Source organism: Martes martes (assembly GCF_963455335.1).
Source record: "Martes martes genome assembly, chromosome: 9".
Taxonomy (NCBI): Eukaryota; Metazoa; Chordata; class Mammalia; order Carnivora; family Mustelidae; genus Martes; species Martes martes.
The window spans coordinates 99,738,900-99,765,320 of NC_137896.1; the positions used below are offsets into that span (position 1 = coordinate 99,738,900).

General features: G+C 41.8%; 2 protein-coding genes across 2 annotated transcripts in view; one reads left to right on the top strand and one right to left on the bottom strand.

The window, feature by feature from the left end:
* The window catches only part of POLR1A (RNA polymerase I subunit A), a 71,080-nt gene extending 57,057 nt beyond the window's left edge, over positions 1-14,023 (bottom strand). The window contains 8 exon segments of the mRNA XM_080814206.1: positions 222-308; positions 5,703-5,803; positions 5,907-5,992; positions 6,958-7,017; positions 7,019-7,066; positions 9,336-9,485; positions 11,478-11,682; positions 13,907-14,023. Of these exon segments, the coding sequence (XP_080670332.1) occupies positions 222-308; positions 5,703-5,803; positions 5,907-5,992; positions 6,958-7,017; positions 7,019-7,066; positions 9,336-9,485; positions 11,478-11,682; positions 13,907-13,983 (814 nt within the window). The 5' untranslated portion in view covers positions 13,984-14,023.
* A 401-nt stretch (positions 14,024-14,424) lies between these two features.
* PTCD3 (pentatricopeptide repeat domain 3) overlaps positions 14,425-26,421 on the top strand; it is a 31,753-nt gene continuing 19,756 nt past the window's right edge. Inside the window, exons 1-5 of the mRNA XM_080813824.1 lie at positions 14,425-14,544; positions 16,265-16,317; positions 16,428-16,464; positions 21,654-21,699; positions 26,290-26,358. Coding sequence (XP_080669950.1) covers positions 14,441-14,544; positions 16,265-16,317; positions 16,428-16,464; positions 21,654-21,699; positions 26,290-26,358 — 309 coding nt within the window. The 5' untranslated portion in view covers positions 14,425-14,440. The remainder of the gene's footprint in view (positions 14,545-16,264; positions 16,318-16,427; positions 16,465-21,653; positions 21,700-26,289; positions 26,359-26,421) is intronic.

Genomic DNA, 26,421 nt, shown 5'->3' on the forward strand with positions numbered 1-26,421 from the left:
CCACCCACAGCGGTCATTTAATGACCAGGTTCAGTTAAATAGTCGTGAAGTTCATATTCTTGCCTACTCTAGAATGTGTCGATGACAATGTACCTGAAGCCAGCCCCAAACCTATGAACGGAATTCAGCAGAGATCTATAATTATCACAACTCTGAAAACACAGAAATAATAAGGCAGGATAAAGAGACTCATTTCGATTTCTTTTAGGTTGGTACAGCACCTTCATTCTTCCAAAGGGCGGTAAGATGTTCTTGGGCGCTGGTGGGTGTCAGGTACCCTCGTTTTCCCATCTGAGCTTCCTCAATTCCTAGAACCGGGACGGGGGATCAAAGCACAATAAATCAATAACAGGCACTCCTTCCGTAATGGGATTTATCAATGCTTTCTTCCCGCCCTGCCAAGCCTGCAATTTGACCACAAAAATCAATCTCCAGGACAGCTTCTTCTCAGCTCTGGATTTTTTTCCCCCTTAACCTAATTTCTAAAGTAATGGAAAGAGTATAACTATTGCATAAAACCAAGAGAGCAAAAGAAAAATAAATCATACACCATTCCATTAGCAGTACTACATACTTTGTTCCAGTCTTCTGGTTTCTATGGTATCTAAGGTAACTGTAATCTTCTTAAATTATTGTTTTTTAACCTTTTTTCTTTTTTTTTTTTAAGATTTATTTATTTTAGGGAGAGTGAGAGTGCATGTGTGCACAGGGGAGGAGGAGGTGGAGAGGGTGAGAGATTAGAATTCTAAGCAGACTCCCTGCTGAGTGTGGAGCCTTCTTCGGGGCTCGATCTCATGACCGGGAGATCACGACCTGAGCTGAAACCAAGAGTGTGATGCTTAACTGAATGAGTCACCCAGGCGCCCCTAAGATAACTGTAATCTTAAGCGTGGGTTTATTCTGTACACTGCTTTGCTTGTTTAGTGTCCTCTTGTGAGCATTTCTGTACATTGTCACATAACATTTTTAGTGACTGCATGATATTCCACCAAGAGGATGTTTCCTAGTGAGCTGACCATACTCTTACAACTGGACACAGGGAAGATCCCAATTTTCTTTACTGTTGTAAGTTACGCTATGATTAAAAAAAAAAACCCACAACTTTATGCACCTGACAGTGTCTCACACACAGCAGATAACAAAGTCACTGGCTCAAATATACCCATTCAAAACATTGTACAAAAATTTATACTTACAAACCCTACTCTTTTTATTTATTTATTTGAGAGAGAGAGGAGGAAAGCACAAGCAGGGCAGGCAGGCAGGCAGGCAAAGGGAGAGGGAGAAGCAGACTCCCCACTGAGCAGGGAGCCCAATGTGGGGTTTGACCCCAGGACCCTAAGATCATGACCTGAGCCAAAGGCAGGTGCTTAACCAACTGAGCCACCAGGCACCCCAAACTCCACTCTTTTGCCTTTTTCTACACTTATAAAAAATCCAGCTTCAAATTCCACCTCCCATTCTCCAATTAAGTTTACCATCTGCAAAGGATGTGTCCTCACAAGATTTTAGGGAAATACGAAACTTGGATAATTAAAAGATGTACCCAAATTTAACTAGTCTCTACCGATAGGCATTAAGTCATTTCCCATTTTAAGTTATTTAAATAATACTGTCGTGTGGGTATGTCTAATTCTCAAAATAGTCACAAAAGTGGAATGGCTAGGTCAAAGAGTCTACACATTTAAGATTTTGATTCCTACAAAAGCAAAGCATTTCAATCAGTTAATGCAATTCAAGGAAGCATGGGTAAGCAATGAAGAGAGGCTCTGACCTTCAGGGATAACCACAGCATTAGAAAGCTATGTATATTCAGTGAGAAAACACAGATTCCATTAAGCTAAACACAACAATTTGTGGGCATTTCTGAAAATGGCAATCTGAACTTCCTCTCCTACTCAAATAGGTTTGAAGGGCTGAGGAAGATCAGTTGACTCTGTCGATTCTACACAGCTCCTGTCCCAGTAGCTCCCAGCACATGAAAAGCGCTACTGCAGTTTCCTCACTGTGAAGGCAAAGTGGGGTTGTTCAGTCACAGGGCTACAGAATCAGAGGAAGGCTGCACTGCGCCCTCCTGAAAAAGACACTTGTACAACCAGCGAAAATGGATTCTGCCTGGGTAGGCTTTCAGAACACTGCTGACGTGGGTTTCATTCAGCTTCATGAGCTGCTATGTGACAAAGGGGCTGATCGGGAGGTCAGAGAACTTGGGGAAGGCTAGATCGCAGTGGAGTGTCTTGCCTGGGAGGATCCTCATTTTAAAATGCTGGGGCACCTGGGTGGCTCAGTGGGTTGAGACTCTGCCTTCGCCTCAGGTCATGATCTCAGGGTCCTGGGATCGAGACCCACATCGGGTTCTCTGCTCAGCAGGGAGCCTGCTTCCCCCCCTCTCTCTGCGTCTGCCTCTCTGCCAACTTGTGATCTCTCTCTGTCATAAATAAATAAAATTTTAAAAAATAAGAAAAATTTTTAAAAAGATTTATAAAATGCTGATGCGCATCATGGGGCCTGAGGGGCCCTCTGGAGCATCTGCAGAATCTCACAAGCTTATGGTGCTCCCTGTGGGATCACTGGCCTGTACCAACCGCAGAGGCACAGGCCTCAATGCTTGGCTCCCTTTAGCCAGGAACACAGTCTGACCCTTTTTCAGAACATATCACCTGCTGCCTAGAGTTACTGACCTGGGTCACCTGCGGCCTCTTCTGACAGCAGAGGCCGCATGGTCTCCACCCTGGTACTCTGCTTGGTCATAGGCACTGTTGTTGGCACAAGGCTGAGTGCCCACCAAGTAAATTTTGCTAAATACTAAAATCCCAATTCTGGAACCACTGGAGACCACGGTCACTTTATTCTTAATGTGCAGAATTTGGGGTGGCACCATCATACGCTCATAGCCACAGTGAAAGGTTACTTCAGAAGAACACATTTGGCAAAGGCACTGGAAAGCTACCTAATTGCTAGAAATTTACTCCAAAGAAACAGTTACCTTTTAGAATTCTGACCATTTTTGCTCTCCGTCATGAACATTTTCTAAGGTGCACTAAAGGCTAAGGTAGCAATTCCCAACCTTAAGTTGTTTTATGGGCTATTTATAGGTAAGTGTATGAAAAATCCACCTTTGTGGCTGACCGTTAACCATTAAACAAAATTAAACAGGCTTTTTTAAAAACAGGATTAGATCCCAGAACATAGAAAGGACATCACTGGAAAATCTGGAGAAATTCAAATAAAGCCTGTAGTTCATTTAATGGTAGCGTACTAATTTCTTAACTTTCTTAACATGGTGGACACGTATACTGTGGTGACGAGAGTGCATGGGAACTCTCTGTACTATCTTCACCACTCTTCTGCAAGCCTCAAATTAGTCTAAAGTAAAAGGTCTGACCCAGACCTTTAATAAACTTTCATTAAATAAGTATTTCATAGTTATGTGAAAAAAAAAATAAAAGGTCTGAACATCTGTGTCCCCTCAAGTTTCATGTACTAAAATCCTACCCTCCCCCCATATGATGGTATTGGAAGTGGGACTTTTGAGAGGTGATGAGATCATAAGAGCAGAACTCTCATGACCAGGACTGGCGCCCTTATAAAACGACCCCAGAAAGCTCCCTTGAGCCTTTCTGCCATGTGAAGCTACAGGGAGAAGACGGCTGATGGTGAGGAAGCAGGCCTTCACAGGATACCAGACTTGTCAGCACCAAAATCTTGGTCTTCCTAGCCTCGAGAACCGTGAAAAATAAACGTGTATTGTTTAGATGTCACTCACTCTGTGATATTTCTTTTATGGCAGCCCAAAAGGACTGAGATAGTTATCTACTCCAAGCCTTGCCAGAGTCCTCAATGTAAAAGATTTATGCATCGCTAGGAAGAGAACTTATTTCCCTGCCTCGTCCGTGTTCTCGAGCTCTGGAATAAGGTTTAGTAACAATATGCTATGGACTTTCGCTCACGAAATCTTCCCAACTCTGGGCAAGAAGTTTGATTATTGCCACTTGATGGAGTTGAAAACAAAACTCCAGTGACCTTCTCTAAGCCACTAATGGCAGAGTGAGGGGTCAGTCCCACATCATGCTCCCCCCCACCAGCACACTGACTGCATCACACAAAATCAACAGTTAACATCTACGGACCACATACTATACGCGGCAGGCACGATCTCAGTACTTAATATGGACTATTTAACCTCATCTTCACTACTTCACAAGAAAAAACAAAAACCATACTTAATCCTATGGCTACAAAAATTTAAAAAGAAGAAGACATACAGACAGATGGCCAACAAACACATGAAAAGATGCTCAACATCACAGATCATCAGTGGAATGTAAATCAAAACCACAATGAGATAATCACCTTATAGCTGTCAGGATGACTAGAATCAAAAAGACAAGAAATAACAAGTTGGCAAGGATGTGAAGGAAAAAAAACCCTTGTACACTCTTGGCAGGAATGTAGCTTATTATAGTCACTGTGGTAAACAGTGTGGAGGTTCCTTAAAAAATTAAAAATAAAAATACTATATAACCCAGTAATTCCACTATTGGATATTTAGCCAAAGAACAGGAAAACACTAACTTGAAAAGATACGCACACTCCTATGTTTATTACATCATTATGTAGAATAGCCAAGATGGGAAAGCAACCTAAGTGCCCATGAACAGAAGAATGGGTAAGGGAGATATGGTGAATATATATACAACAGAATATTATGCGGCCATAAAAGGGATGAGATCAAGCCACTTGCAATACCATGGATGCACCATGGATGCATAGTGAAATAAGTCAAACTGAAAAAAACCAATACCATATGATGCCCTTCATAAGTGGAACCTTAAAAAAAAAAAAAAAAGAACAAACAAAAAGTATAATCAGAACTATAAATACAGAGAACAAACTGATGGTTGCCAGAGGAGAAAAGAGGTGGGGATTGAGCAAAATAGGTGAAGGAGATACAGGCTTCCAGCCATGGAATAAATAAGTCGCAGGAATAAAAGGCACAGCATAAGGAATATGGTCGAGGATACTGTGATAGTGTTGTATGGTGACAGACGGTAGCTATAGTGTGGTGAGCACAGCACACAGTGTATAAACTTATCAAAGCACTGTGTCTTACACCTGAAACTAATGTAACACTGTGTGTCAAATAAAAAAATTTTTTAAATAAATAAAAGATTTAAAAATAAAAGTACTAAGTCTCTTAAATTTTTTCCCAAGTACCCTACTGGTAGAGCAGAGCTGAGTAGGGGACACTACTCCAGGAATCTGAGTGGATAGCCAGGAGCAGCCTGTGGGAGGTGCTGACGTTCTTTGAATGCTCAGTTTTCCTTTAAAACTCACCTGCAACTCACTTTGCTTCAAAATAAGCCCACACTTATTTGACAATAAAATGGTTCTAAGTATTTACCAAGTAGATTTCTTAACCTCTTCCTCAAGAATCTTCTAGAAAGATGACTACCTGAGGCAAGATGCACTTCATTCAACTCATGGGTCACTGCCTCATAATGTAGCTCAGCCTGTCAGTTCTATATGAGAGGCCAGGGCTGGCACTCACTAGGGTCCTCTCCAACCGTCAGCAGCTTGGACCCCACCCCACTGCTGGCCCACTACAAACACAAAGGTGAGAAACGTGATAAAAACCAGGTATTTCCCAGATTCAAAACACATCTGTTGGTCACAGACCTCCCAGGGCCCAACCTGCTTACCCAGGGGCTCTGTGTCCTGGCCAGCCTTCTTGTGCACCATGGCTGGGTATGTGACTGTCAGCTTGCTGTTGTGCTCCTTTCGGACAACTGACCGCCCGGTCCTATATGTGAGAACAGTTGTGACTCAGGAGAGAAAAACCTCGACATCAAGTAACTGGCCAGAGGCTTCTGGGAAAAGGGAGGGGTAAGAGCCCGGTCACTCACTTGCAGTGGGGACACCGCTTAGCAGTCATATGTGCCTTCCAGAAGTAAGCAATGAGTTTGCTCCTGCTCTCACAAACATTTTTCACCTGTTGAGAAAGGGCAAAGAACTTGCAGTACCATCTGAAGAACCCTGGGGTACACATTCACTTTACAGTTTTTACCTTTAAAAAAAAAAAGACAAAGAAAGCCATCCTCTTTCTTAAACAACATTCTCCACAGAACCCTGATACAGCCAAACTCTGCCGATTACTGAGTGACTCCTTTAAGCCTTAACTTTCCTCAACCGTAACATGAGAATGAGATTAACTACCTCATGAAGCTCCTCCTAAGAGTTCATGAATGCAGTGGGGGACTTGGAATACAGCTAAGTCCTCAAGAAATGCTAGTTAATTTAAAACAAACCTCTCCGTACGCAGCTAGCATACCCTCCCTGCTGCCTCCCTTGGATGGCCCTCAGGGTCCTAACAAAGGTACATCCACAGTTAAGCTACACAAATGGGTCTGAGCCTCGTTGCACATGAAACCTTCCTGGGAGATTCTGTAACTTCCACTGGACTCTACTCCAGACCAATGAAATCAGAATCTCAGGTGTGGAACTTGGGCATAAGGTGAACTGTCTTTAAGACGGTACCTGAAAGAGGAGTACAGGCTGATCAGTATGCCATTTGTTCATCCACTGAACAAATACTTACACACGTGCTGCGGGGGAGGTGAGGAGGTGGCAATGGTTTACAGGGGTGAAAAATGAAGAAAAGGACCCGGACACCACTCTTAGTGTCCACCATACCTTGCTGGACACTGGACCTACACACCTGACTTCATCGAATCCTCTCATCAGGACTGCAGGTGCATTAAAGCAGAGGACACAGATGCTCAGGGACAGCAGGTAACCTGTGACGTTGCAGGCCTCTAAGAGGCAGAACTTGGGATTCAAACCCAGGTCTGCCTTGGGGCAGCTGAGGGCACACACAAATGACAACGCACAAGGATCTGCGATAATTACGCTAAAAACCAAGTGTTAGAAGGAAAAGAGAGAGACAGGATAACTCACATGAGCACCATGGGATCCCAACAGATTGTTCTGTACGATTTTGGCCGTATACTGTTCCAAACTCTTCCTGAATTTCGAAGGCAGTAGGATCAGCATTTTCTTCTAGAAACTGAGAAACAAAGAGAAAAACCATACTACCAGAGTAAAGCAAGCGTACGACTGCTAGCACCACAGGGGCCAGCCTCTCCCAGGGTGGGAGGGTTTAGTTCAAGGGAAGAGGAGGAAACTTCATGCTATGCTGCACTTTTAAAACAGCGAAGCAACACTGCTGTTAAAAATATATATATATTTATCAAAAATATCTTGCTTCTGACAATGGTGAGCAAAGTTATTCAGACCAAACCTAAAGCTGTCAAGAGCCAAGATAAGCTACAATACTAAAAAATACTTTCAAGCTCCGAAGAGCTGACACGACAGTGAGGAACAGGCAGATGGAACTGAAGGGGAGCCAAGAAGCTAGGAGGTCAAACCCCATGGGGGTCATGTTTGCTCTGATGCAGGGCTGCGCGCAGCGGGGTGCAGGGTGGCCCACAGTGTGGTTATGTTCCCCTGCAGAAGGCACTGCCAGACTTCTGATCCTCTCTGGAGGATGGCAGTATCATCCTAGGCCTCATATTACTCCCACTGAGAACTTCCTAAGTACAATGACTAAAAACCCAAAGCATTGGTCAAAAATAAATATACAAGGACAGGGGAAAGAGACAGGGTTTCTTGGGATTTGGACACTATCTTGACAAATGAAGGTGACTATATGGGTGATGGTTACTTTGTAACTATTTCCTAGACTATAGGATTAATGTGCTTCTGTGTATATTTTACCCAAAAAAAGAATGTTAAGGTAGTAAGCATCATGAATCTTATGTCCAACAAATCTGAAAGTTTCCATGGAATGGACTAGAAAAATACCTAGAAAAAAAGAATTTACTCTGAGTAAAGCTTTAAGAAGATCCTCCTCTCTCTCTCTCCCTTGGACAAATTTGACTTTGGGTTCATTTTTTGGCTCTGTTCCCCGGAAACCACATATGCTTATGTGTACGTACCAAACTTCTAATTCCAGTCCAGCACCATAGAATTAATTCTGGATCTTTTCTCTTCCATGTTTCTGTAACTCCTTTCTCTAATAGTGTGAAATCTGGCTTGCCTTATCCTTAAAATTAAGACTTATTGGATCAGTCCCCTCCTTGTATGTAACCTCTCTCCCATCACTGCTGTTACCTCTCCCATGCATGGCTCCCTCTCACTCAACTTGGGCACCCACCCCCTATGCTGAGCTCTTATCCTTAAATGAACAGCTTCCTCATCCTATGTGAGCTCTGACGTTCATGCTGGGGCTGCCCACACATGCAGGGGTGTTCTCCTCTTGCTTGGGCTCTGACAACCCACCTAAGGCTACACCTCTGTGTAGAATCCTATCGGCTCTGTTCACCTAACATCTTTAAGACTAAATTACTCAGGAAAGGGAAGTCGAAAGGAAAGATGAAAGGTTCCCCTTGTGACAAGAAATAAGACAAGGAGGCCAGCTATCTCTTCAACAGTGTAATGTAGATCCTAGCCACCAAAATAATGTAAGAAAAAGAAACAGAACATATAAGGATTGGAAAGAAACAAAACTGCCATTAGTCACAGATGATAAAATGGTGTTGAAAATCAACAAGAATCTATAGGTAAAGCATTAGAATTAGTGATATGTTTGCTATGTTGTTTTGGACAAAAATCACTCCTATTTTGATCCACAAACAGAAAATGAATTTTACATAAGACACTTAATACTAGCACCAGAAAATCTGAAGGAATTTTGTATTGCAAAGAGAAAAATGTCTCTGTGATAGATTTGGTGGTCCCTATCTTATCCACCTAATCACACTCTTAGCATTACCAATAATAAAACCAGCTGGCAGCTTGGGCCTCCTGAAATGATACCATACAGTGTAGCTCACATGGTATAGGCTACATTCTTACCAAAACATGAATCTAGTGAGGGAAGAGTCAGACAAATTCTGAACGTGAGAAGTCCTACAGGACAACTGGCTTTGAGTCTTCAAAAAAGTCAATACCATGAAAAACAATTTTCTGCATTAAAAAAGACCAAAGAAATGTAACAATCCAAAGCAATGCATAAGCCTCCACTGGCTCCTACGTCCAGAAAAAAAAACTCACTGATAGGTAAAATGGTATTTCAGTGTTGTTTTCGCTAACATTTCTTCAATTTCTCTTATGGCTTCGTGTTTTCACACTGAGTCTTTGGTACGTAGTTCTAAGACGTAAAGATCAAGGATTCTGGTGACTATTAGGATGACAGGCCTGGGGACAACACACAAAGAGGCCTGTTTTCACTGCTTTGGCTCGCCTGGTTTCCATGCCAGTCAGCACCCACCTACCCTGTTCAGAATTCTCTCAAGCTCGTAGACTGCCTGTAGGGCACCCACTTCCAGAACTCGCAGCTGGCACACTAAGAGGTGAATCACAGCACGGGGGCAGGTCAGCATGTGACAGTTCAAACAGGAGCCCCGGAGCAGCAGGTAGAGTTTCTGAAGAGAGGGAAGAAAAAGCAAGATAATTAGGAAGAGACAGAATAATCAAGGTGATTTTCAATGTATTTAAGATTTTTGTTTTTATGTAGCCAGTTTATTCCTTTGAGAATTCCACTTCCAGGGTACCTGGGTGGCTCAGTCATTAGGGGTCTGACACTTGATTTTGGCTCAGGTCATGATCTCAGGGTCATGGGATCCAGCCCCATGCAGGCCTCTGTGCTCAGCGGGGAGCCTGCTCAAGATTCTCTTCCCCTCTCTCTGCCCCTCTCTTGGCTCATATGTGGGCACACACTCTCTAAATAAACAAAACCGTAAAAAAAAAAAAAAAAATTCCATTTTCCCTGATAACACCTGGAAAGGTCTCTGTGACTCTACAAACTAAATAAATATTCCTGTGTATTTCTTCTTATCGTTTCATTTTAATCCTTTAAAAGTTGAAATTTAGGACGCCTGGGTGGCTCAGTTGGTTAAGCAGCTGCCTTCGGCCCAGGTCATGATCCCAGCATCCTGGGATCGAGTCCCACATCGGGCTCCTTGCTCGGTGGGGAGCCTGCTTCTCCCTCTGCCTCTGCCTGCCACTCTGTCTGCTTGTGCTCACTCTCGCTCCTCTCTCTCTGACAAATAAATAAATAAATAAATAAATCGTTTTTAAAATAAATAAATAAATAAAAGTTGAAATTTACTTTGGGTCTGAGGCAGGGAGCTACTTTCATTTTATTTAACTAAGTACCAGATACTAATTTTAGTATTTAAATATTTAATTTAAAATATTTAATAGGGGCACCTGGATGGCTCAGTGGGTTAAGCCCCTGCCTTCAGCTCAGATCATGATCTCAGGGTCCTGGGATCAAGCCCCACATTGGGCTCTCTGCTCAGCGGGGAGCCTGTTTTCCCCCCTCTCTCTGCCTGCCTTTCTGCCTACTTGTGATCTCTCTGTCAAATAAATAAATAAAATCTTTAAAAAAATAAAAAATAAAATAAAATATTTAATAATTAAGGGGCACTTGGCTGGCTCAGTTGGTGGAGCATGCAACTCTTGATCTGGGAGTTCCAGCCCCATGTTTGGTGTAAAGATTACTTAAAAATAAAATCTTTAAATAAATAAAGGAAATCTTTAATATTCAAAATATTTAGTATTTAAATACATACCAAACTAAAGTTTAGTTAAATATTTGGTATGTAACTGAACACCGTATTTAAGACAATTCTTTTCTCAACACAGTTAACAGATAAATATCATGAACACTGTCATCATGGAGGCTAGGTTAAGTGACAGAAAAAGCTGAAAATACACAAGTAGGACTCTAGACAGGACCCTCAATCTTAGTTCACTGTCTGCCCTTTTGGGCTTTGCTCCTCTTGCAACCAAGCAAAAGCCTACAAATGCACCAGAAGAGCTCAGGGAAGGCTCGGAGAACTCCCGAAGTCCTTCTCTTGTCAGGAAGGCTTTGCCTAGATTTCTGAAGGGCATGAAGCCCCTGAAATCTAAGGTGTAGGGCATGAATTCCAAAGCTTTTTTCCTATGTGAACAGAACCAAGCTGTGGCTCTTCTCAACTGGAAGCAAATGGAAATTCATTTAGTTAGGGCTATAGGCCAAGTTGAATTTATTGGACTTGGCTCCTCCAGATCTTATTTTATTTTAACGATTTTATTTATTTATTGGACACAGAGTGAGATACCAAGAGAGGGAACACAAGCACGGGAAGTGGGAGAGGGAAAAGCAGGCTCTCCGCTGAGCAGGGAGACCGATGTGGGGCTCTATTCCAGCACTCTGAGATCACGACCCGAACCGAAGGCAGACACTTAGCGAATGAACCACCCAGGTGCCCCTGCTCAAGATTTTAAAGCTCACGGTAGAGAGCACTTTAACTCCGTGTCTAGAGCTAACTTCCTTGGACACCTGTAGAGAGGCCACAGGTGCCACTCACAAAACCCACCAGCAGCCCCGAGACCCCCACACGTACAGAGCAGCCCAGGCCAGAACGTACATCAAAGAGGAGAGGGTTGTACACCATGAGCGGAAGGTCAATGTGGCCCAGGTGGCCAGAGCAGTTGTTGAAGTCCTGCACGCAGGTGGAGCACACCTCTTTGGAATCTGCAGGGCCCAAAGCTAAATCATACAGGCCATTCACCGATGGGTTCCCCAGGCTGTCCAGGTAACGAGGGTTCGTAATGGACTTAACACTTAATTTCCTAAGGAGGTAAAAGAAAAATCAAGGGGAAACTAGGTTACCCAACTTCTCGGATGTTTCTTCTTTGGAGCTTCGGAGTTAAATGATGATTTCATGTTAGTTTCCTCAGCCATGCTGACAACTTGAGCCTGTAGCATCTGTGTATGCCTTGCTCACCCCTGCAACTCAACACTAAGCAGAGTCTGCATACAATAGTTGCTGGAAAAATACGTGCTTAACGGATAGGAGTGGTAAAATATTTAAATACAGGTTTAGTGCAAATCTTGCATTGAGTACAATGGAGACTGTTTATAAATAGTCAAGTACCTACACATGTTTACATGCTTTACAAGCAGCATTTAGTCTGACTTTAACCCTCCAAGAGGCCATCACTATATGCATTTTTCTGAGGAGGAAACTGGGGGTCAGAACAGTTAAGCGATTTAATCCAGGTAACACAGCCAGGATTACAGGGAGGACAGAGGCAGGATATGGACCATACTTAAATCCAAAACACACATAGTTGAATAAAGAAAAAATAACCCAATAATCCCTACATGCAGAAATAGTAAACTGACGTTAAACACAAATATGCAAAACTTTGAGAAGTGTAACCTGTTCCACTAAAAGTTTCATTACAGTATCTTACGTTTGGTTTAAAGGGAGCTCCCATAGGACACCTAACAATTTTAACAAAGTATATTCATGCCAAATTTGCTTTTTAAGTTTTTGTGGGTTTTTTTAATTTGGAAATAAAGACAGTTATCCAAATCTCACAACCTAGAAAAAAAAAACACTGATAACATTCATAGACATAGCTCTACGGATTTATTTTTAGAAAGATAACTGGGATCATCTGGTATTTTTAGCATTGCATTTGTCTATTTTCATTTAGCAGTAAATGAGTGTTTTTATGTCACTAAAATTCTTTGGAAACATAATTCTTAAGAGTTATAAAATCTTCCATTATGTGGCAATTAAGAGTTCATTTAACCAAACTCTATTTTAAATGAGCTTATGAAATCTATCTGCATAAGGATTTTGCACCGGATACTTCAAACCTATGTCCTAAAAATCGAATTATTTTCTCAGTGGAGTGGAATCCCTGAATCAAAGGGTGCAAAATGTTTTAAAACTCCTGATATATTCTGCAACCTTGCATTCTAGAAAAGGTGGGCTAATAGTAGATTGCCTGTCTTTATTAGCACTGATTCTTAGCACTTAAAAATCTTTCCAGGGGCTCCTAGCTGGCTCAGTCAGTACAGGAGGTGACTCCTGATCTCAGGGTCCTGTGTTCGAGCCCCATGTTGGGCATGGAACACACTTAAAAAAAAAAATCTTTCCAAATTTCAGGTGGAAAAATGCTACTCCGCTATCACTTTAATTTTTTATTATAATTATTTCAAGTTGTTTTAGTCCTTTACTTATTTTGAATTGAAATCTTAATGTTTTCGTTACTGTACTACATGTGCCCCTCACACATAAGGACATTAATCTTTTACTATAACGGTGTCAAATACTTTTCCCAGTTTATGATTTGGCTTCTATTATTTTTCACATTAAAGGTTTAAAAATTCTTTAACAGCTTCGTTGAGATATAACTCACTACACAATTCATCTTTTTAAAGTGCACACTCAATAGTTTTTACCCTATCTAGAGTTGTGCAATTATCACCAGTCTATCAAGAGTATTTTCATCCCCACTAAGAGAAACCCTGTACCTATTAGATGTCACTCTTTTTGTCACAGAAATAAAAGAACTTGCAAACAGTTAAGGTCCCGCAAATAGAGTTCCGAGGGTGTGGTCAAGACCGCCAAATGCTATGGTGATCAAAATGAGGATTTAAGAGAGTCCCCTTGATTTACTAACTAGGCAAAGAATATAGAGGGTCCTAGCAAAGAGAAGTTGTCGCTTTCACTGAGTCTTGAAAGATAACCATTTTGATTATGTGTTTAATGAACCACCTCAGGGACGTTGCCACTCCACAGACGCTGGTTAATTACTAAAGAACCTGATGGACGCTAACGTTGCAAGCTGGTTCCCAGCGCAAACTCTAACCTAGCCCACCGGGTTCTAGGCAGTCCATGCCAAACCAAGACGTTTCTGGAACTACGGATCCCAAAAGGCCACGCGCCAAACAACCACTGACTCAGAGGATAAACTGAGCGCAAGACCTTTTGGGAATTGTAGTTTACAGCGGCGACCTCAACATGTAGGCTCTCCATGCTTCCCACCAACTCCTTACTTGAGTTCTTCCGCCGAATACATTCCGAAGGAAATGCCCTGCAGCCTCCGCCAGGGCATGTTCTTTGAGCCCAACATCTTCCAGGCAATATTCGAGTTCTGACACCCAGAGAGAGATTCCAATCAACACCGGCAACTTAACTCAGCTTCAAGCCGGCAGCCACCATGTGATTTAAAATGCGCTTGCGCGCGAGAAAAGCTCGCTAGTTTGAGATTTACGTGGACGAGACCACTTTCACTGTAGGGGGGGAAGTAATTTGACGACTTTCGATCTCCCTCTTATTTTGAAAATATCGAAGGCATATGAATCACTGAAATAATGGTTCCGGAAAATTTCTTCGAGACAAACGGGATGTTTGAGCCTTTAACTTCTGTAACAAAGTCTTTCAAACCACGAGCTTTTTTAACCTCCTAATTCTTGACCGCTTTTGTCTTGTTCCGTCTCAGCCAATAGCCGAGTTATTCCCCGCCCCCTCTTGGTGATCCTGAAGGTCGAGGTCACGCTTTCCCAGCATGCTTCGCGAAGAAGCCAAAGATGGCGGCGGTCAGGGGGAGTAGGTGGCTGCCGTTCCGCTGCAAGGTTTGCCTGACCCTCACGGGTCACCGGTTGGGTCCGTGTGGACAGGCCCCCAAATGCAGGTAAGACACGCATGGAGAACCCAAGAGAAAGACCCCTTGGCCAACTTCGTCCCTTGTATGGGGAGGACGAGAGCTGGGGAGCTAGGTACAATGGAGTGAGACGCGCATGCGCAATTTTGCAGGCGCGTGCTTGACTCGCGGAGCTGGAGTTCTGGGAAAAGGGCTCGAATTTCGTTTGTTAGGACGTCACTTACTGGGTGGCTGGTTTATTCTAGAATTAAGAACTGTCGGCAGGATTAGGATCCTGCTCTCGTGGAGCTTGCGTGTTAGTGGATGTGGCTGCTAGCAACCCCGTCCCAAGTTTTAAAAATAGAAAAGTATGCGCCCTTACTCATCTTTATCGAACGGGGAGCTCTGAAATTTTTCCCAAATTAAGGGCAGTTTGCCAGTATGTGCTGGATGTTTTCGGGATGGTTGGCCATCCAGGTCTTCATAAAAACAAGGAAGTGTAAAAGATTGGAGCACAGCCTTTGGATTGCTGTGATTGTCACACCTGAGAGTATGTAGTATTTAACTTTTTCACTAATTACAAACGGTGGTGTGGAAGTAGTGTCAGTAGTTTGTAATGAAAAGTTGGGAAAACTCAAATTTTGGATTCAACGTTTGCTAATTTTTTAGTTGGTTAATAGATTTTTTCTTTTGTAGATTACAGCTAGTAATAATTGTCCACATAATGGTGAGGAGTAAGTGAGCTGTGTAACTTGAGGTATATGTCTTATATGCGATACCTCCAGGCAACTTACCAAAAAGGAGAAAGTGCTCCACCTGATACTCCAGAAGTCTTAATGCTGCTGTCTATCCCGGTCCTTTTCTTGGTAGTGCTATTGTTGACATTTTTCTACTCATTTCCTTTGCCTGGCACAGCATCTCTTTCTCTGCATTTACCCACAAGACAGAAGTGGTCATTATATCCTAATGTCGGGAGAGACAAGTAGCATGATTTGAAAGAGTTGATCCCTCTCTAAGGTTGATCCTTAGCAGGAAAGTATCGTTTTAAAATGATGCCCGAGACCAGATGCCAATAGAGGAAGTGAATTTTCTATCTAATCAAGTTCTGGCAATTTTAGGGACGGTACCAATGCCGTGTAGGAAGGGAATACACAAAATAATAATGCACATGACTATGTACTATTTTGACTGTATTTCTTAGTGTTATCAGAACATTTTAAAACTCAGTCATGGGTCAGTGACTCTGTATTTTAGATAAAAATATCAGCAGTTTCAAGTTTAAATTAGGACATACACATTTGGCAAATTACTGATTGTTGAGTGACATGGGATGAAAGCCTGATGATCTTAGCTTAATAATTTATTGTAATTGCTGTAAGTGGGATACTCTTATCATTAGGGCATTATTCATATAAAATCAGGAGCTCATTAAATTATCCCTCTTGACCTCAGTCAAGATTAACAAAGTTGAAAGTCCCTTATATTTCAAATCTACTTCAAGTGGTTCAAGTGCTGTTGAAATTTTTTCCCTGATTTTATTTAACGAGATTGTCAGACTAAAAACTTTGGACCATATTGTGTCCTTATCTTGTATCTGTTTTGTAATGGTTAGAACTTGCTGTCAGGCCATGTCTTTTCAGTGTACATTGACATGAATCATTCAGTTATTTTGATCCATGACAATTGGGAAATTTGGTTCAAAATGAACATAGGTGGAGGTAAGATGGAAACTTCATGAATGAGTACACTTCAGGGCTTTTATTTTTCGCAGATTTTATTCTGGAAGTGCAACCGTCCCAAAGGTTGAAGGAGCAAATGTAACAGGTACGTAAAAATATATTGAAATGATTTCATTTTTGTGTTAACACGTTGCATTTATTTGTAGTAGTAATATTGGGAAACTGATTTACTTTTGTTTTATTTTTCAAATTAAGGGATTGAAGAAGTAGTCATTCCAAAAAAGAAAACTTGGTGAGTATTCCATGTTCATTCAAGTGATTGAGGGCAAAACATTTGTAGGTAAGGAGCCAATGACATGAAGAACGAGAGAGAGCATTCCTCGGGACAAAACAGTGTGGGAGAAAAACTTGGGAGTTGAAAAGAACATGAAGAAGGTGGAGAGTAGTGAGTGAATGGGGCATGAGATTTACATAAGGGTTAAAAGATCTTCTGAACTAAGTTTGGGTTAATGTTAAATAATGGTTAATTATGAACATCATTATTAGAATAAGTTTTTTTTTCCCCGTTTAAGAAAGTTCTTAGAAGATTGGTAGACCAGACAGAAGTTCTATCTTTACAGTCTTTAATGAAGTAAAATAAAATAGTGTGGACAGAGTTTAGCCTTTTTTAGCTAACTAGGTAGACCTTTGAATAAATTGCCTTATTCAGCATTTGTTGAATATGTGAGAACTGAAACCTCTCCGCAGAATTCTTATAGTAATGATTTTGAATGCATTTCATGACCCTAAAAAGCCAGGTCTTCTCCAAGTAGGATGTGAAGACTCAAGTCCATTTAAAAAAAGAAAAAACCTTTTTAAGTTATAGAAGTAATTGACTATTGTGGGGTGGATGGGCTAAGTGCAAGAAGGAAATAAAATTACCAACAGTCCTTCTATTCAGAGACTGTTTACTTAATCTGTCTGTCCCATAGTAAAATGTGGGTAATGACAGCACCAGGCCCAAAGGAATAAAGGAGCATTTGAATAGTGCCTTCCACAAAGTCAGCTCTCAAAAGAGCACTATTTTTAAAGTTCTGGGATATAATTTTTCTAAATAAATACAGTTGATCCTTGAATAACATGGATTTGAACTGTGTGGGTCCATTATGCTTTTCCATAAATACAGTACATTATTCTTATGGTTGTCTTAAAATTTTTTTTTCTGGCTCACTTTGTTATAAGAATACACTCTGTAGGGCGCCTAGGTGGCTCAGTTGGTTAAGCAGCTGCCTTCGGCTCAGGTCATGATCCCGAGATCGAGTCCTGCATCTGGCTGCCAGCTCCATGGGGAGTCTGCTTCTCCCTCTGACGCTCTCTCTCAGTGTGTCTCTCTCAAATCTCTCTCTCTCAAATAAATAAAATTTATTTTATTATTTTATTATTATTTTTTATTATTTTATCATATATTATTTTATTTATTTTATTATATATTATTATTTTATTATTTATTATTTATTACTATTTTATTATTAAGTGTGTAACGCACTTAACATACAAAATATGCATTAATCAATTGTTTAAGAAGTGTGCATTAATCAATCGTTCATGTTATCAGAAACCCTTCAGTCAACAGGCTATTAAGTTTGGGAAGAGTCAAAAATTATACATGGATTTTTGACTCTGCAGGGGACACGAGAGTTGGTTGGCACCCCTTGTTCAAGGGTCAGCTGTATTCATTTAGTTTGGGAGAATTGATTTGTATCTATGAATGAGGCACTTTCTTGTGGCATTCATGTCTAAAGCACGTTACCAACCCACTGTGCCTCTGTCCCTGAGGAAGGTACTACAGAGAATACGAAAGGGAAAATTTGGAGGATGTGCTCAGATGGTTTATGATATAGTTGAGTCATGTGCATATTTTAAATCTTACATCTTAAATTTATGTAAGTACTAATCTTACACATGTGGCTGGAGGCACTCGAGATATGATAAAATTAGTAATGATTATATTACATTAATCAAGGGGAGTTATATTGAATATGTAGAAATTTATCTGTGCCTTAAATGAGTAAGATTATTTTATTGGAATCAGAATCACCAAGGAGGGTGCCTGGGTGGCTCAGTTGGTTAAGTGTCTCCCTTCAGCTCAGATCATGATCCCAGGGTCATGGGATCAAGTCCCATATCTGACTCCTTGCTCACTGGGGAGCCTGCTTCTTCTTTCCCTCTGCTGCGAGTGCGTGCTCTCTCTCTCTCCTGTGTCAAATAAATAAATAAAATCTTCTAAAAAAGAATCACCAGGGAATTTTGTTTAAAATGCATATCCCTGGGGCACCTGTGTGGCTCAGTGGGTTAAAGCCTCTGCCTTCGGCTCGGGTCATGATCCCAGGGTCCTGGGATCAAGCCCCACTTTGGGCTCTCTGCTCCGTGGGGAGCCTGCTTCCTCCTCTCTCTCTGCCTGCTTCTCTGCCTGCTTGTGATCTCTGTCAAGTAAATAAATAAAATCTTTAAAAAAATAAAAAAATAAAATGCATATCCCTATAGGTAATTCTTGTGAGCCCTAAAGTATGAGACCTAGAGATACACAGAACAGTAAGGTAGAATGGGACAAGACCGTGACATATTTGCTGGTAGGAAGAGGCCAAGCAGGCAGTCCTGTGAAAAATGGTCTTTCAGAATAAGGGAAATAAGGTAGGTGATAGAGAGTATTGGTCAGTAAACTGAAGCCCAATTATTTATAGCCCAGGAACCAAGAATGATTTTTACATTTTTTTACACTTGAAAAAAATGAAAAAACTTTTTTTGTTTATTTGAGAGAGAGAGCGCGAGCGTGAGAGGGGAGGTTCAGAGGGAGAAACAGACTCCCTGCTGAGCAGAGAGCCCAATGTCGGGTGCCATCCCGGGATTCCAGAATCATGAGCTGAGCTGAAGGCAGTTGCTTAACCACCTGAGCCTCCCAGGCTCCCCGGAAAAAGTGAAGACTTTCATGACCATGTGAAAATTACATGAATTTCAAATTTCAGTGTCAACTAAAACTGTTTTGGAGCGTAGCCTCATTTGCTAACATTATCTGTGGCTACTTTTATGTTATACTGGCATAACATAGAACAGAGTCCCTGTGACCTATAGAGTAAAAAATACTATTTGTTTCCTTAGAGAGAAAGCGATGATTTCTGTGCCCAGGAATTGAGGCTTTTAGACCTGGAAGAACCATAAGGACTACAAATTCTTGTTTCCTTATTTTAGATATCACTTTTTAAGGGTGTGATTTCCTAGGTCGCTCAGGTAACATAGAAGACGTCAACAAATTATACAGGGTCTTTGTGAGTTTTCATAGGTGAATGTGATATGATAAAGACAGTGTTGTGGGCTCCTGGGTGGCTCAGTTGGTTAAGCTACTGCCTTCAGCTCAGGTCATGATCCCGGAGTCCCTGGATCAAGTCCCGCATCGGGCTCTCTGCTCCACGGGGAGTCTGCTTCTCCCTCTGACCTTCTCCCCTCGCATGTTCTCTCTCACTGTCTCTCTCTCAAATAAATAAATAAACTCTTTTAGAAAATAAATAAAGGCAGTGTTGTGAACACGTTAATCTGAATTGTGTAGTGATTTTAGGGATGACAGGGAGTCCATTTATGATCAGTGCATTGGTAACTGGGTCCTAAAAGAAATAGATACTAAAACTTATTAGAGGGGCACCTGGGTGGCTTAGCTGGTTAAACATCTGACTCTTGATCTCAGGGTTGTGAGTTCAAGCCCCACGTTTAAAAAAAAAACAGATTGGCATAGAGAAGATGTGGAGAAATGGATGCCCAGATACATTTGTTGATCAGGCACTCGATTGGAATAATACTTTGGAGGAAAGTTTGCAGAGTCATAATTTAGAATGTGTATACCTTATTGATTAGCTCTTCTGGGGCAGCACGTGCATAAATCCAGGTACTTACTGGGAGTAATAACAAGCTGAGACAGTCTAAATGCCCGTAGATAAATAGATAAGTAGATAATGAGAAGTGGTTATCATTTAAAGGAATTAACTAGACTCTATGTAGTAACATGGATAGTGCAGATTTATGTAAGTAAATGTTCGGAATGACAGTGTGTGTTATTTATGGCTATGTGTGTGTGTGAGAGAGAGAAAGTACTTGAAAAGTTCTGGAAATACAAAAACCAAACTTGCAACACCTGGCTGACTCAGTCGATAGGGCAGAGTGTAGAGAATTAAACAAATACCAAATTCAGTGGAGTAGGAGGGGGGCCACAAGATGACCCCATAACCTGTAATGTTCTCATTTGTTTTTTAGGGATAATGTATCCATTGAGGTTCCTTTTTAAAATTACTCATTTTTAAAAAGAGAACTAGTGAGTACTCTGAATGTCATAATCTTACTGCCATTTGTTCAGTATGTTAGGAAGATATGTTGACTTGTTAGGACATACATGCTAACATAGCTCTAGGGGATGCCTAGAGATGTGAGGATGTCTTCGTCTCGAAGAAATTACATAAATGTGGTTTTAAAAAAAAGGATAGAAAACCCAGTGGATTTTTTTTTTAACCCAGTGGATTTTATACACATCGGGACATTATTCAGTCTTGATGTAATACAAAATTTCCTCTATGTTTCCTCTATTTGAGATGATTTATGTTGTTATAAATGTTACATTAAACTTTTTCTTGAAAAATGCTTTTGGTTTATTACATTTACATCACTTTTGGAAATGAAACACAAAATGTAACAGAAGTAAAAATATATTTAGAAACAAATTACCTTGGTTTGTTTATTCAGTGAAATCTTTTTTTCCGGTAGTTAGCGAGGGTCTCCACCCACAGCACGGTGGACAGCTGGCCTGAGATTTTTATAAAGGTTATATAGTTGAGAGGTTCTAAATGAGGAGAGTACAGCAGAGTCATCTGGGAATTCAGTAAGACCGTATGTGACTGTTCTCTGTGGAACTTGGAGGATTTGATTCAGGAAGTCTAGAGTGCATCTTGTGATTTATTCTCATACGTAGCTGAGTTAAGAGCCACCACTTAACAAAAAGCCACCACTTTAGATAAAAGAAGCCCAGAAAGTGCAATGAGAATGCCTAGGAAAATAGGGCACCTGAATTTGAGCCCCACATAGGTATAGAGGTTATTTAAAAACAAAATCTTAAAAAAAAAATGCATAGGAAAGTGGGTAGGACAAGGTAAGACTCAGGATAGATCGTTTTATGAGCTAGGGGTGGAAATCACTAGGCCTTTGGAGATGGTATGATGGACCATGCCAGAGAGAGTAGGCAGAGTATAGTAGGAACATGTACTGCCCACCTTTAGGCAAAAGCATAGGACAGGTCTCTCGTTTTCTAGCTTGTTTTTCTAGCGATCTTGAGAAATAAGAGCTGGCTTTAGTTGAGACCTGAACTTTGTTATTGACCAGTCCATACTGAGAGTAGAATCAATCACTTGTTCATTTTGTGGGTATGGAAATCCCTGCCATGGGGTAACTTGTGGTTCTTGTTCTTAGGGACAAAGTGGCTGTTCTTCAAGCACTTGCGTCCACGGTGAATAGGGTGAGTAGACTTTTAGCTTTTTGTTGTGGATCTTGAAACTTTCTTAGAAATGATCTAATCCAGTCCCTTCATGTGATAAATGGGGAAACTAAAGCCTTTAAAGGAACTGGCTCTAAAAGTGCTTGACTTAGGCCCTTGTCTTTTATCTCCAAATTCAGTGTTTTTATCCTAAACCAGTAATCCTTAAACTTAATCCCCCGAAGAGCTTGTTGAAATGTCCGGCCCTGGGGGATGGTTTGGGTGTGATACTGTAATGCAAGTGATCTGTAGACCAACTTTGAGGAATATTGTGTTTACAGTGCTGTAAATAATGCAACGATTAAGAATGTGGGTCCTGGAGCCAGTGTTTTGTTTCATAGCTGAGCAACTAGGCTTTGTGATTTGCATCAAAAAGTTATTTTATCTCTTGATGCTTCTATGTGTTTATAAAGTGGGGATTAATTATAGCATCAAACTTTAAGGTTATAGTGTGAAATAATTAAGTTGGTACAAAATAGGGCAGTGCCTGGCACAAAAGAAATGCTCAGTAAATGCTGGCTCTTTTATTATTACTGCAACTTATTTTAGTGAAATATTTGTCAATAACTTGCTCTGTTGACAGTTCACAGAGTTTATAGTCTGATAGGTTAACTAAAATCTTGGCAAATGCCTCAGAAATGGGAACTTTTTTTTTCTTTGAAGTAATCTCTGCACTCAGAGATCATTATGAGGCTCAAACTCACAACCCCGAGATCAGGAGTCACATGCTGTACTGACTGAGCCAGCCAGGTGCCCCAGAAATGGAGCTTATATATTTCATCATATGAAAACTGTACTTTCAATTTCAGCTATGGGGATAATGTCTAAAATAATGAAGACGTTAACTGCTGCAATATCTGTGTGGATACTAAACCTCTTTAAGGCCATTGTCACAGATTTCCAGAATCGTTTTCTGTTGTAGATGTTAAACTTAAGGAGTCATGGGCGAGACATACCCTGATACATCTTAGCAGTTTCTCCGAAAGGGTTTTTATAATACTGCATCTCCACACTGGCAAGACATTGATTTTCAGCAGTTTAGTTATCTCTGAATAGGCCCCTGAAATGTAAACTAGAGTAATGGTCTGCTGAGATTGATCTCAGTTTTTTAATGAGAATGGCCTTCAAGTCAAAGAAGTTGTAGAATTATGTGTACAGATTTATCTGGGTTTGGGCCCTTAAAATCCAAGGTATAGTCATTTATTTATTCAGTAACCACATATTCTACCCTTCTGATGCTTACCAGGCACTGTGTGGGATGTAGAATAAAGACAGTGCTTGCACAGTTCCTAGAGAGGGAGCACGAAGGAGCACTGAGAAGAGGGTATGTAACCCAGGCTGGGAAAGGACTTCCAGAGGAGCTGATAATTGGATTGCTGCTAGGAAGGTGAGCGGCAAGGATACTGTGGTGGGAAAGAGCATTCCTCAAAAAAGCAGCAGCATGCACAAAGGCCCAAAGGCATAGAATGAGTAGTTTGTATGGTAGGAATCGGGGATTTGAAGGGTGGAGAAATGAGAGATAGGCAGAATGGCGAATGCTATGCTGGGGACTCAAGTCCTCTGAAGAATTTTTTTTTTATATTATTGATTTATTTATTTGACAGAGAGAGAGAGAACACAGGGGAAGTGGGAGAAGGAGAAGCAGGCTTCCTGGGGAGCAGGGACTCAGGACCCTGGGATCATGACCTGAGCCAAAGGCAGATGCTTAATGACTGAGCCACCCAGGCACCCCTCTCTGAAGAATTTTAAGCAGTGGTATGATAACCAGATTTTAGAAAAGACAGCCATGTGGAGATGGGAAACCTTTCAACTTTAATGTAGCATAAAAATATTAAAACTAGCATATCCGAACCCAAACCTTTGCTGTCTTCTCAATAGCAACTCCATTATTCTAAATGCCCAAGTCAAAACCCTAGGAGTTATCTGTGACTCTTCCTTCTTTCATGCTGCACGTTAGTAAATCCTTTGTTTCTTCCTTTAAGATACATGTGTGTGGACTCCCATCATCTATCTCTCCAGGTTTCAGTGATTGGCTGGGAGAACACTCAGGACTCAGCATATCGTCCTACAGCTACGATTTATTATAGAAAAGGCACAAAGCAAAGTCAGCCAGGGGAAAAGTCACACGGGGTGAAATTCAGAAGAAACCAGGTGCAAGTTTCTGAGAGTCTTTTCCCAGCAGAGTCACACAGGACACTTTTAATTCCTCCAACTGAGTTGTAACAGCATGTGTGAAACGTCTACCATGAAAGTTCATTAGAGACTCAGGGCCCAGAGGTTTTTCTGGTGTCTGGCCACATAGGCACCCTGTGCCTGGCGCATACCAGAATTCCAGACTTTGGGAAGAAAGTACAGACAGTTTAGGCACAGCGAGCCATTTTCGTCAGTACTGGGGGTGGTGGGAACCCTCCCCAAATCCAGGTTTCCAGGTGCCAGCTAAGGGCCAGCCTTGCAAGCAGGCCTTTCTAAGGACAGCAGTCTCGGGCCTGGTAACTCTTTCTGCACATTATCAGATTCTGCACTCATATCATCATCACCACAGTTGTTTTCCTCATATAAGTTATTATCATCTAATACTCTGGACTGATCCCAGCAGGCTCCGTCTCTTACATTGCCCCAGCTCCCCACACACTGCTCACAGTTAAGCAGCCCTGATGATCCCAGTAAAATGTTGGATCACATCACTCCTTCCTCAGAACTCGAGTGGCCTCATTTGTCATAATTGGGATAAAAACTGAGGTCCATATGAGGGCTCCTAAGGCCCTCCCGCTATCCTCCCCACCCCCACATTACCTCTGACAGCGTCTCTTGCTCTCTTTTTGGACACCCGAAGCCTCCTGGGCCTCCTGGCTAATTCTCAGTTTCCCAATAGGCACACCTCTGCCTCAGGGTCTAGTGTTTGCTGTTCCTTCTGCCTGGACTGTTTCCCCAGATACTCATATTACTTGCTCCCTCACCTGCTGAACTCTGCCTCAGTTGTCACTTCTTCAGTGAGGCCTTCCCTGACCACCCGACTTAAGTTGTAGATCTGCTACTTTCTTGTCCCTTTATGTACTTCATTTTTCTGCATAGCAGTTACCTGTTTTTAATTTACTGTATATTGTTTATTTTTACTTTCTGGAGGTGCCCCCCCTACTAGACTAAGCTTTATTGGGGTAGAGGGTGATTTTATTGTCTTCCTGGAGGTAGAATAATGCCTGGCACATAGGTGCTCTGTAAATAATGAATAGGACGGCACTGAACTACGGCTGTGGCAGTTGGGATAAGGGACAGTGGAGTCAGTAGGGGAAGTTAAAGAACTAGCATCGGTTGGATCTGATGATATCTCAGTTGACTAGAAGTAGTGGAACAGGATCTATAGGTTGGACTGCAGATTGGTCAGTACCATTCACTGAGAGAAGACAGGACAGGTGGTAGCTTTGGGAAGTTCACTTTGGGGATCAATTTGGTTTGAGGCATCTGAGCTACAGGGCCAGAGTGGAGTTGTTTCACACAGACCGCGGAGGACTTGGAAATCTTTATCTAGGGAGGGAAGTTAGGAGATAATGGGAAGAATAAGTCTAGTAAGTTAAAAGAAGCCCAGCATGTCACCAGAACTAGAGGCCCCAAACAGGTTTCTGACAGGGGTGGTGCAGAGGGTCAGAACCAGAGCCAGGCACTAGTTTGAGTGTAATCAGGGAGTGAGCAGTCCGGGGCAGCTGACAGAGAACTGCCACCTCTGGTTTACCATTACCTGACTGCCTCGTTCAGTAGAGTGACATGACCACATGAAATGAGCCTCCCATGAGTAGGAAGGGATACTGGTTTTGAAAGTGGCAGCAGGAAGCTGAGACACCCCCCCCCCCCCAAATCCTACTTCTCCTTAATCCTACTTAGGTATGAGCAGCCTTCTCTTGAGAGGTGCAGGGAAGCTCTCCCCTGGAGAGTCTGAGTAAGACAAGCCATCAAGGAGACAGTTAGGAGAGATTCTGGATGTAGGGGGAGTTTTTCCAGTGGAACAAAGGTCCCAGAAGGCCCAGGAAAGGAGGCTCTAAGGGAGAAGAGAGGAATAGAGGAAGTAATTGGGGGGCAGTTTTCAGTGAATGGTACTGAAGAGTTGTTCAGGGTTCTCCCTAAAACAGGGTAAAGCAGTATGTAGAACGTTCGACAACAGGACATAGGAGAAGCTGCTGCTGTTAGCTCCTTCCAAGAGGGCACAGCAGTATCCTCTATTTGGGGAAGGGACTCTTGGTGGGTAGTGGCTAGGTTTGAAGGTGTGCAGGACACTGGTTCCCATATTTGTTAATTCAGAGGATCTTTCATTTAAAACAGCGCTAATTCCTGGAAGCACCCTCAGATCTGAAGAAGCAGTCATGGGGGTTTGAGTCATTGTTTGCTGTGTGTGTAATGACAAATGCGTCTTACAGAGCTAAGAGTGTGGTATAGATGTTAGTGTTTCTCTCACTACACACACACACACATATTTCTGTATGTGTTACATATCTAATTAATACTTATTTTACGGTGTTTTTGGTCATCAAAACTCAAGGTCTTAATGAGAATCTAACTAAAGAGACTTCTGTGTCTTCACAGGACACTACGGCTGCCCCTTACGCATTTCAGGATGATCCTTACCTCATACCAACATCCTCTTTGGAATCCGTGAGTGTCTTCGTGCACTTCTTCTAGCATCGTTTTATCTTGTTTGGGTACAGGCACGGATAC